Raw genomic sequence first — 12,014 nt, forward strand, 5'->3', positions numbered from 1 at the left:
TGGCTGTGTAAGAGCAAAGGTCACTAAATACACAAAAATAGAAAATCTATTTGTGGAAAATGAACATTTTTGAGCTAGTTTCCTGAAAACACCAAACTAGAAGGTTTTATTCATAATATAATATAAAAATAATCCCTGCATTTGATAGAGCGCCTCATCACATCCTTGAGATGTCTCAAACGCATCACAGAAAAAAATGTAAAGTGTGCTGACTGTGCATTTTGTGGGTGAGAAAAAAATTATTGTCATTTCCTTCCAGATTTCCGCTGAAATAGAACAACCGATAGAAACTGTGGAAGTGCCTGTTCAAAAGGAGTCCATTCCATTGGCACCATTGGCATCTGTGTCAATCAACCAAGCCCTCAAAAGAGGTACATTTTTACAAAGTAGTCATTTTAGTGCACATTAACAGCATTTCAATGCACAGTAAACCTTATCAATACTATCTAGTCTTCTGAGCAGTGAATGTGTTTGAAATATTGGACTGTGACACAGTGGGGAGTATTCTCACAAGAGACCCAGGGAGTTGCTGTTCCTATAAACAGATTGGACTTCAACCACGCTTAAAACATGTTTCAAAGGCTAGGTTTTATGGTTGGTTAGTCGTGAGATCCTTGAGCAATAGTAATCTATAGAATTACTAATGTGAGTTTGTGTCAAATCAAAATGCAAATGACATTTGATCAGTTAAACCTGATAGTGTAATTGACACAGAAATATTATAGCAAATGGCTTGCTACAGCATAATGATTTTCCTCCTAGTGTTTGATTGCAGTTACTCAGAGTGCATCTTGTTGTGGTACAAACCACCTGAGCCCTCTGACGAGCAGCCACTTCATCAAATCCTGCTGAGGGAATTTGACAACGCAGTCGAACATGCGATCGCCAAAGTCCGGAATCTGGATACCATCAGGGTAGGACGAGGATTGATCCAAATTCTCACTGATCATTTGCAAGCCATCAAGAAGGAAGAACAAAGGTAAAATATAATGTCATCAAGTCTTTAGGAAGCGCTAGAACCAGTTGTAGTGGATTCATCTTCCTGAGGAGAATATAGGGCAAAGCAAGTTGCATTATCATTAAAACTAGACATACTCCTTACCAACGTCTCTAGATCCACAATCCAAATCTACAGCTGATATAGAACTCTGCCACCCTCATCCTTACCCAATTCCACCCTTTGCAATGCTCATCACTCCAGTCCTAACCAGGCTCTCACCATTTTTCAATAAATTGACATCAGTGTCCTCCCCTATATCACGTCCTCCCAAAGTGAAAGGCATTACTGTGCAATTTTGTTGTTGTTGTCTTCTGCTCAGCCCTCTCCACTCAGCTAACCTGGCCCTCCATGTCACCAGCAGTGGCCGTGCCTTCACATCTACACCCCTAGTCTCTGGAACTCCTCCCTCTAACCCTCCATCTCACCACTTCTTTATCAGACTTTAAATTCCACCTAAAACCTACTTCTTCCACAACACCTACATCTGTAAACTATTACTTTTGGAAGAAGCACCTTTGGATTCATTCTGGAACTTGTGATTATGTATCGTAGAGAGATGGTTTTCCAGAATCGACAGGAGGAATTGACTCTTCTAAGGAAATGCTGCAAAACCCTGGTTTGTAATCTCCTGCCAGACTCCGTGTGGATGGTGAACTGTTACCAGCGATTACTGGAGGAAGTCATTGCAATAAAAAGTGAGCACCACTGCCGTTTGAGCTAAAACATAGAAATGCCTCACTGATCGCTGACGGTGATCTGACTGCAGGCTGGTCATTAATATGGTTATTTGCTCACAAATATACAGTTAATCTACTTTACAATACATTCTGTGAAGTGCCTTGAGACGTCACAACAATGTGATCAGGCTCTATATCAAATGCAAGGATTATTATTAATATTTCTGCAACCAAACTCTACAACTAAACCAGCTCAGCGGGTTTATTAGAAGAAACTCGCTCTTACCGCAATTGGAAATTAATGACTATAAAATTGTGGTCGCAGCAGCCTCTGGAAGGATCTATTTTGAGTAGAATCTTGTTGCGTGCCTCAGAACAGCCTGGGTCAGGTTTGGATACGAAGGGAATTGTAATCGTCATAATAGTCAGAGAGGGACCAAGGGAGGGATTGAAGAGGATTATCTTTAAAGAGAGTTCAGGGGCTTTATATGGTACCAGTCTGCTCCATCTCCTCCCTCCCACCACAGACACCAGATGGCCAGGAGAACTGGATCCCAGATAAATAAATGATTAGAATGATTCCAGATGCCTCCAGCAGCTGCCCATCATCCACCCAACCTTCTAAATCACACACAGCGTCTGAGTGAAGCTTATGAGCCTAAACAGTGAGTGTCACCAAGTAGTGAAGAGTAGGGGACATCAAAGTCAAAACCTGATCCTGACCTCATCCAAAAATTGACTTTAACATTGGTCCGGGCTCCTTTACGTGCTTTGCACTGAATCGTGAACAGGAGGGAAGCCTTGCCCAATCTTTACATTTTATTATTTTTAAAAATACGGAACCGTACGTCTTGAGGCAAGAAGCATCTATTTCCACAACATTCATTTCTGCTTCATGTCTTTTGCTTCCAACAGTTTTGGAGCCGATGATGAATTTGGCTTATGACCCAGATTTTATTAATCAGATGTTAATTGATCATTTGGATAAAGATTTTTCATCTAAACCCGAAGAAAAGGTGCCGGAACAGAGCACGGTAGATTCAACTCCAAAAACAGAAGAGAGCAAACCAAATGTGGTGTGAGTACAGTTAGAAGTGTATATTAGATTTTCTTCTCTCTCCCTTACAAAATTAAGTATTTCTGCATTCAGTGACTTACTTGCAAGGTTCCTCTCCTCAACTTCTAATGTGTAGGTGGCATGCATTATATGGAACTCTTTCTGTTTTGGATGCTCTTAAGCATTGTGATGGATTCCTCTTGTGTCCAAAACCTGGCTGATCGAAGCATAAAAGTACAGCTGCATATTCTTAAGTATGTAAGCAGGTTAGTCCCACTTGCAACAATCTTGTTGAAACACACTTACCCTCCTTTCCACATCCGTGGAGCTAAATTCCTAACATACCTTTCTTCTAAATATGGATTCGTACTTTTTCAGGTTCACTTTTCAGAGCATGCTAATGAAGGGGCTTGACTTAACTGAACATTTAACTGCTAACTATGCATAATAAACATTCTTGTAACTTTTAATAGATAGAACTAACTCACCGTTACATGACTGCTCAGATTGTATTGTTTGTGGATCACTAAAACTGCAGGAAATTCTGTTACTTGTTTCTAACATTATTTCCAATTATAAACAAGTAAGGAAAATATTTATGGAATCACTCTATGAGAGACTTCAATGCTTCAAATACTTTGTTTCTTACTTAAATTGTATGTTTTAGAGGACATAGGTAAGCAAATGTATCTCCTTTTTACTGCTATTTGCTTTATTGGAAACATGTAATTTTGTTCCAGTGAATTTGACACATTGAAGAGAAACAAGAAACATTTGAAACGCAAATGTGAGTAAAGTGTTGTTTTACAAATGTCATCCTTTTCATACTCTTGTGTATAAGATACCTGCCCGTCGTTCTGGAGTCCCGTTGATGTGAGTTGGAGCCAAGGCTCGGCATTTTAACCCAACTTCAAATTGATTGGAGGAACCAGTAAAGTTACAAACTAAGTCCAAAGTCCATATAAAATTTAAAAAAAGAAAAAAAAGATCTATTTGTCCAACAGTCACTTTGTACTAACCGGAATCATTGAACTACTCTTCGTTAATATTGATTGCTGTGCGCAATTGGTTGTCACGTTTCACCTACACAGTTCACTTGACAGTATATTCTGTGAAGCACTTTGAGACGTCTAGAAGACATGATAAGGCACTGTAGTAAATGCAAAGATTATTATTATTATTATTAAACTAATCCCATAACATCAGTGTATCATTTATGTGGAAGACATCAGATCTAACTCTTTGCTACAGTACAGTAGCGCAAAGAAAAATGTTAGAATCATTGATTTCAGATGTGTGCATTCACAAAAGGAATCCAGCAAACATACACAAATAATGTTCTGTTCTGGTCAGCCCCAAGTAGATTGATTCGAGTTCTTTTATTCTGTAATTTGCCTGTGTAGTGTCTTTATGCTCGTTTGTATTTTGATTTTTATTTTGATTGTGGTGTATTTCTGTTCAAGGGATGGACAAGCTGCGAAAATGGTTTGTCAAATGGTCCACAAAATCCAAGAAGATGGAGAATCGTGCAGTTAGTTCCACAATCTTTTACCCAGATGAAGTTGACAGTGACGAGGTTGAATCTGGAAACAACAACCCGCAGTTCAAATGCTTAACTTCCAACACTTTGGAATCAGACGTCAAAAGTAATGACTCTTCTGGTGACGAGGAGAATTTGACCTCTTTCCAGGAGGTCTGTTGGAAATAATATTTAATGTAATTGCAGCTTCAGAGTAAATGCCTCGTGTATTAAAATTGCATGCAGGTGTAACAAATTTCTCTCATTATGTTCTCTTGTAGAGGGGAGGCGTGTGTGTGTTGGAGGTGGTGGTGGTGGGGGCGGTGGTGGGGGGGACTGGTTACTATATTTTAGCCAAAATGATGAGTTAATCAAAATGACATATATTTCTACAAAGCCTCTGTTTCAGAACAACATACTTCTGCTACTTAATTGTTCTCTTACCTCCTGCTCCATACAGCCATTGAATATCCCTCTCATACTTGTTCAGTTTTCGGCAATGTGGGAGGGGGAGAAAATAATAGCTAAATGTCTGTTGTATGCTTTTTTTAAGAATGAAATACCTGAAGATGCGTTGCTCAGCGACACTATGTTTGACCTGCTCTCTGTCTGCGATATTCACGTGGAGAAAAGTAAATTTGAAGCGATTTTAACATGGATGATGACAGATGAGTCCAGTGACGATGATGAGGAAGTTGGAGTCGAAGATGGAGATAGAGTTAAAGATGAAGATGATGAAGATAGAGTTGAAGATGAAGATGATGAAGATAGAGTTGAAGATGAAGATGATGAAGATAGAGTTGAAGATGAAGATGATGAGGAGGCCAGTGATGAAGATAAGATGACTGAAGGAGATGAGGTAATCACAGGTGATACATACAGATGACCAGGCTTATAATTATATTAAACCTAAGAGTTTAGTGTGTGAGTAAGTTTAAAATAAATCTACTTTTCAGTTCAATCCAGTTCAAAACATGTCAATTTGACTTCATGTTTAATTGCTCAGCCCTGTCTGAATTTAATTCAAAAATCTTTTATTTTTGAATTTAACCAAACAGATTTTAAAGCCAGTTTTTATCAGAACAATGTTTTAAGTGATTAATTATACAAGTCGTGTCACCCAAAGTTACCCAGCAAGCTGTGATAGCAGAGTTGGAAATCACTATAGTTCATTCTAGTCAGGAAGGTTTCTTCGAAGAAAATTGAAATGGGATATACAGACCTCATTACTGAACATGCATTTCATGTTTCAAAGGAAGAGGATGGAAGCAGTGATTCTGAAGACCATTCTAGCACAGATACAGCTAATGCAGACTGTGAGATACCAGCAGACCCATCTGCAAACATTGAGGAAGATGGCATTGGTGAGACAACTGGAAACCAATGTGACAATAATACCAGTGATGTGCAAAGTAGCGAAGGGTCTTGCAGAATGGATCAAGAATCTGGGGAGGCGGAACAAGGGTCTGTAGCTTCCCGGTCGCCATTTGAAAATGCAGATTTAGAAGTCGAGAAAGAATTCAATTTCAGATCCCTCTCGTCTGCAACTGAAAGTACAAATGTGGACTTCACAGACCCAGACAGTGACGTGGACGGAAGAAAGAGGAGAAAAAAACAAAAGGTTTTTCAAAAATTGACACCTATAGAACAGCCTGAAAGTTTCAGAAAATGCTTATTTCAACTTTTGATGGAAATATTCAATGGAGGTAAGTTTCAACGTCAACCTTTTTTTAAAATCAAGATTACATTGAGCTTCTGCTGATCTGGAAAATTCCACAACTTTATACATCCGGTGTTCTCCGATTTCAAAATTAAGGCTGTATTGAAGAATTTGCCAAATGCTTGATGCTCGGAAATGCTAGAGAATAAACGTAGACCCAGGTGGAATTTGTGATGTAGATGTGCTACCCTCAGTTGGTACTGACATGCATCTTTTCTATCATAGAAGAATTCTGCGCAAAACTGATTCGATCCGGCATTAAATTTGAGTTTATCCTGAAATTCCTTGATGCGTAAGTCTATGGTTTCTTTATTTCAAAGCTAACAATTTATAGATGCCAACCATCTGGAATTGATGTGGTTACAAGCTCCACTCAAGCAATTTGTTGTTGTTGAATATTTAGTAACCAAGGTGCTTGTAGTCCAGAGTGAGGGGTGTGGGCTATCAGCTTTCTGTGTTTATTCTGCTGCAATAGAGAAAATATAAATCTATATATGAAGTCAGATTAAACCTTAAAATTTTTCAGTTGAGAACTTTGAACGTACCATACATTTCACAATTTTTTTGGTGTGCTAAGTAAATGTAAAGTCTGATTATGATGTTGCGCCTTCTAACATTTATATTTAACACGTGTGTATAATTTTGTAGATGGTTTTATAGAAAGCTATGCCATAAATTTAATAAGGACCGAATGATTCACTACATTGATTCTCTAAGAGAGAATCTCTGGCCTAATGGGAAACCGGCAAAGCCACTTCCAAAAAGAACCACTGAAGAAAAATTGAAAAACAAAGAAAAAGCAGAATTGGTAGTGAGCACATTTAAAGGTAAGAGTTTAGTTATTCACATTGTTTCCTTTTATTCCTTGTGTTTTTTTAGGTCCTCCTCCCTGTCATATGTTTCAATCAGTTACAAAAGGACAAAGTCTTCATCACTTCACGTCATTTCACTGTTAAGATAGTTCCTATTCCCTGTTTTGGTGCTTTTAGAAGCTGGAATTGGCATTATATATTTTGTGAGTTTCTTTGACCCATCTTGGATTAAGGTTGGAGTTTTTTTTTGTGATTTGACGAATTACGGACTTTAGGATGGGAGGAAACCAAAGATTTTTTTTTAAAAAAGTACATTTTCAACGATTCTCTACTGGTTGGCATTGATATTTTGTTGAGGTTCAGTCTGTCTGCTCACATCCTCAATATTGCAGCAATGTCTTTCCTTGTGTGTGTGGCAAACAGATCTGATCTTGGTATCACCTTCCAAGAAAATTGAAGGTTGACGTCAGTGACTTGGCTTACAGTCTACGTAAGAGTTTCAATATTTTGTTCCATTTCAGCTCCTCTTCCGAAAGAAGACATGAAAACGTTTTTGGGCAAATTTCAGGACGCGGAAATCAATAAACATCTCCTTTATGTGAGTACCATAAAATATTCCACATACTGTACTTTTCTGCTGATGTGCCTCCTCAGTTATTTGAGGTACAGTTTCGCATATCCACTCATCCTCTGCTACCTTGTCTTTCGTGTGAATCCAACCAACAGACTTGGTGCATCTATCAGGTTATCTTGCTATACATCTACAACCACAGATGCTCATGTACTCTGAGAAACACTCTGACTCCAACTCTGTTCCAATCACAGGAGGGTGAATCGAGTACACATTTTTTATTATACTGAAGTTTCTGAATATCTATTTCAATAGTTTTCTCTCTCTTCACCCCCCCCCCCCCCCCCATTCTCTCTCTTTCTTTCTATCTCTCTAACCAAATGACTGCCTCAAGGAGTCTCTGCTATTCTATCACATATTAGTAGAGCATCAACTGATATTTGTTTTTATAAAACCTAAAGTCTAATCTGGTTGCTTGTAGTAAAATGGAACAGTTATGTTCAAAAGTATCCCAGTGATCTTTCCAGTTTCTTTTTTATTCGAAAAAAGCCCTAAATGGATTACAACTGAAAATAGAATAAAAATGTTTTGCAGTTCTGTTGTGCAGGTGTGAGCAATATTAATGTCTGACTTTTCTTGTTTGCTTTGCAGAGAGTATTTATTTTTCTGTTGTTTGAAATCGACCCCGCAGGAAAGGATGCTTGGAATAATAAAACATTGCCTTGTTTGAAAATATTAAATGTCAACATGTTAAAAAAGTATTGACTGCTATAAAAGCAAACACTGTGAGAAGAGATCCCATCTTAAACAGCACACGATTCAAAAGCAAAGTAAGTCTTGAAAATTTAGAAGTGTACAATGCACTGTACAGATTGAAAAATGAAGCCTTTGACTCTCTCCCCAAATCTAATATTAATCAATACAGGCTGGTCTGGTCTGATGAAGGCAATGGAGTGCTTCTGAGCTCTATCAGAATTTCACCTTCCATTTCCTTCTCCGAGGCTGTTTCCTTGAGGTTACACAGGAACATAGGAATTGATAGAAAGTAAAGACCAAGGTCCATCTACTTTGCCTTCTACCATCTTGGTAGTCGCATGCTACAATAATAGAGATGTTGAAAGCAATTAATTCTGTATGACTTAGTCTACAGCAGAATGGAAAACTTTGGGTACCTTAGATCCAAAGTTGTCTGGTTCTTCCAAACCATACATATCGTTTTTTTTTAACTTTTAGGTACTTTAAAAGTCCATACTTCAGGATTATTTAATCACCATTTTCTTCCTAACATTCAGGATTATTTAATCACTATTTTCTTCCTAACATTTGGAAATTATGGGTGAGTAGCTCGAAGGGAAAATGTTGACACAGAGAATTGAACCCTTGATGAGATGTTTTTAATTCTTTTAATAACAGTGTGTTGGTGTTTCAATGTTGGACCAAGCATACTGATTTACTATTGCTGAATTTCCATGCCGCTGGACACTGTGTTTTCTGTTGTCTATTTCCTGAATAATCTATTTAATAAAGTGCAATTTACTTAAACATTTGCAGATATATGTCAGACCTTGGCTTCCCATTTTTACGCCTGTGATTCAAAGTGAAACAGAAATTCTAAATATTTCAGAAGGTCACATTGAGCCTTTTGGCCTATTTGGTTTCATTGTATTTTTCATACACTCAATTTAACAATGCAACATCATCGAAATATAAGCTCCGCTTCTAACTGTGGTTGTTTAAAACTACTTCTAAACTATGTATAATCCCTCCCATACCTTAATTTATTGCCTCTTACTATAGCTGCATTGACACATACATAACTAACACAATGGACAATGTTCCTTCACATGGGAGATGCCGCTATTCACTTCTCAAGGAAGTCAAGTCAATTTGATTTATATCCAATTGATGAGATCCTCGCTAACAATCTTCCAGATCAATTGGTCGTTCACTTCATCAATGCTAATGGGATCTTGCTGTGCGTACAATGGCTGCCCTATTTGCCTACCAATACACAGTCACTACACTTACAGTGATTAATTGTGAAGCGCTTCGAGACGTTTCAGCATTACAGACACTACATCAAATGCAAGTACTGTATTATTGTAATTCTGACTGGAGAGGAGCATAAATCTTGATGCATTTTTCTCTCCCTTAACTACAAGTCTCTTCTGTCATGCAATGCTCCATCTAGTGGTCCAGTCTGGAGATCATGAGCTCTTCTAATGGAGTAGGGAATGCTTAACCTTTTATCAAGGTTAAGAATAAAATTCACAACCAGTGGGATTGCAAGTTTGACACTACCACTGCAGCTAGGTCTTGCTCTGAGGTGCATAAACATTTCCATTTGTATTCGTCTTTCGAGTTCTGACTTTATCAGGAAATTGGGCAATGTCCTTGTCACATATTATGTCAAATAATTTTGTTTTAGGTACCTTCTCCCTGCATCATTGTGTCAGCTCTGCACTTTACGTTTTTGTTGCTATTAAGAGCGAGTACAGCCATTGGGGATCAATTGAGCAGCAGAATTTGTTACCGGTTAAATAATTATGAATGCTTTCTTGAGTTTCCATGACCTTGCATTTTGGATTTAGCAAAAAGAGTATGAAATCTGTAGGAGTATCTCTGCTGTTCTGGGAGAAGGTTGTGGGTTTAAGCCCCATGTCTGGACTTTGAACTCATATAGTCCAAGTTGATAGTCCAGTACATAAATTGTGCTTCATTGTTGGATGTGCTGTCCTTCGATGAGATTTTAAACAGAGTGTGCCTGTTCAGGTGACCTTAGGAGAAGCGGGTTTCTCCCTCTTGGTGTCCTGGCCAACAATCTCCCAAATAAAATTGTTCACTCACTCCATAGCTCTTTGTGGGACACTGCTATGCGCAAATCGGCTGCCACATTTTGCCCATAAAACACATAGTCACTGCACTTTACAGTATGTAGTATGTGAAGTGCTTTAGGGCATCTTCCTGATGTGAAAATTGCTATACTAAATGTAAGTATTATTATTTATTATAATTATTTGGCTCGAGTCCATTCTCCATAGCACTATACCCACTCCTCCTTGTTCCCAAGTCCATGTCGGATACCCACGCCTGAATGTTAACAAAAATAGTTACTCAAGAATAAAATTACATAAAACAAGGTATTTGGTGATGGGCAATGATTGGGTGCACGTACTCCCACCTAAAATGAGTCAGTCATCGCCTTCGTAAAAAGTTCAGAATCGGCAGCACTGGCGACAAAGCACTCGGAAGAGGAACGGGTTTAATGCGTCGGGAATTGGCCACTTCGTCCGGACTCGTCGTCTATTGCACGACGTTCTTTTTCTATTATTAATTCAGGACGACTCGCAGAGCCGAGCCGAGCAGAACGCGAAGAGGAAAAGGCACCGCGAGCTGGTCCGCTTGCTGTGCTGTTGCGAATCGAATCAATCAAATGAAATCAATCAAATCCAATCAATCAAATCCAATCCAATCGATCGATCAAATCAATCAAATCAATCGATCTCTTTGCAGACACTGTTTGGATCAGCTGAGATTTCTGCCTTTGTTGCGAGATTGTTGACCCCTATGAGTTGTCCCCCCCCCCCCCACTCCCCCCCCCCAACCACTCCCTCCCCCCCCACCCACTCCCTCCCCCCACCCACTCCCTCTCCCCCCCCACCCACTCCTCTTCCCCCCCACCCACTCCCTCTTCCCCCCCACCCACTCCCTCTTCCCCCCCACCCACTCCCTCTCCCCCCCACCCACTCCCTCCCCCCCCACCCACTCCCCCCCCCCCACCCACTCCCCCCCCACCCACTCCCTCTTCCCCCCCCACCCACTCCCTCTTCCCCCCCCACCCACTCCCTCTTCCCCCCCCACCCACTCCCTCTCCCCCCCCCACTCCCTCTTCCCCCCCACTCCCCTTCCCCCCCACCCACTCCCTCTTCCCCCCCCACCCACTCCCTCTTCCCCCCCACCCACTCCCTCTTCCCCCCCACCCACTCCCTCTTCCCCCCCACCCACTCCCTCTTCCCCCCCACCCACTCCCTCTTCCCCCCCCCCCCCCCCACTCCCCTTCCCCCCCACCCACTCCCTCTTCCCCCCCCACCCACTCCCTCTTCCCCCCCACCCACTCCCTCCTCCCCCCCCACCCCTCCCTCCCCCCCCACCCACTCCCTCTTCCCCCCCCACCCACTCCTCTCCCCCACCCACCCACACACACAACCCTCCCCCCCCATGACCAGTGGGAGGCGCCGCCGGGCAGAAAGGGGGAAGGGAACTGACGACGCGTTGTGGGGGGGGGGGGTCAGCCTCGTCCTTCGCTCCCGTGACCCCGTCAGTCAGCGGAGGCCGTCAGCAACTGCGCCGGTGGGTGGGGGGGGGGGGGGGGGAGAGAGTGGGCCAGGACGGCTGATGGTAAAAGCCAGTGAGAGAGAGAGAGAGAGAGAGAGAGATCGAAAATCACATGGTGGTGGGGGGGTTTAAAAATAAAATTAAAAATCGAGGAAAGAGAAAGAAAGAGAGAGAGAGAGGAGTGTGTGAGTGTGTGTGTCCCCCCCTCCCCCCGGCGGCCCGAATGGAGCGGTCGGAACGCTCCCGGGGACGTCGCGCGCCGAACCCCACAGTCGGGCAGCAATCGCCGGTGACGTGGAGGAGGCGCCGCCGCGTGCGTGCGC

The 12,014-nt window shown here is 41.4% G+C and overlaps 1 protein-coding gene across 1 annotated transcript in view; it reads left to right on the top strand.

Moving 5' to 3' along the window:
• The window catches only part of si:rp71-46j2.7, an 11,450-nt gene extending 2,552 nt beyond the window's left edge, over positions 1-8,898 (top strand). The window contains exons 2-13 of the mRNA XM_042340824.1: positions 260-371; positions 763-979; positions 1,553-1,695; positions 2,593-2,755; positions 3,475-3,521; positions 4,198-4,427; positions 4,807-5,112; positions 5,509-5,959; positions 6,199-6,265; positions 6,622-6,800; positions 7,307-7,383; positions 8,008-8,898. Coding sequence (XP_042196758.1) covers positions 260-371; positions 763-979; positions 1,553-1,695; positions 2,593-2,755; positions 3,475-3,521; positions 4,198-4,427; positions 4,807-5,112; positions 5,509-5,959; positions 6,199-6,265; positions 6,622-6,800; positions 7,307-7,383; positions 8,008-8,121 — 2,106 coding nt within the window. The 3' untranslated portion in view covers positions 8,122-8,898. The remainder of the gene's footprint in view (positions 1-259; positions 372-762; positions 980-1,552; positions 1,696-2,592; positions 2,756-3,474; positions 3,522-4,197; positions 4,428-4,806; positions 5,113-5,508; positions 5,960-6,198; positions 6,266-6,621; positions 6,801-7,306; positions 7,384-8,007) is intronic.
• Positions 8,899-12,014: the final 3,116 nt, after the last annotated feature.

Source organism: Callorhinchus milii, unplaced genomic scaffold (genome assembly GCF_018977255.1).
Source record: "Callorhinchus milii isolate IMCB2004 unplaced genomic scaffold, IMCB_Cmil_1.0 Scaffold15, whole genome shotgun sequence".
Lineage (NCBI taxonomy): Eukaryota > Metazoa > Chordata > Chondrichthyes > Chimaeriformes > Callorhinchidae > Callorhinchus > Callorhinchus milii.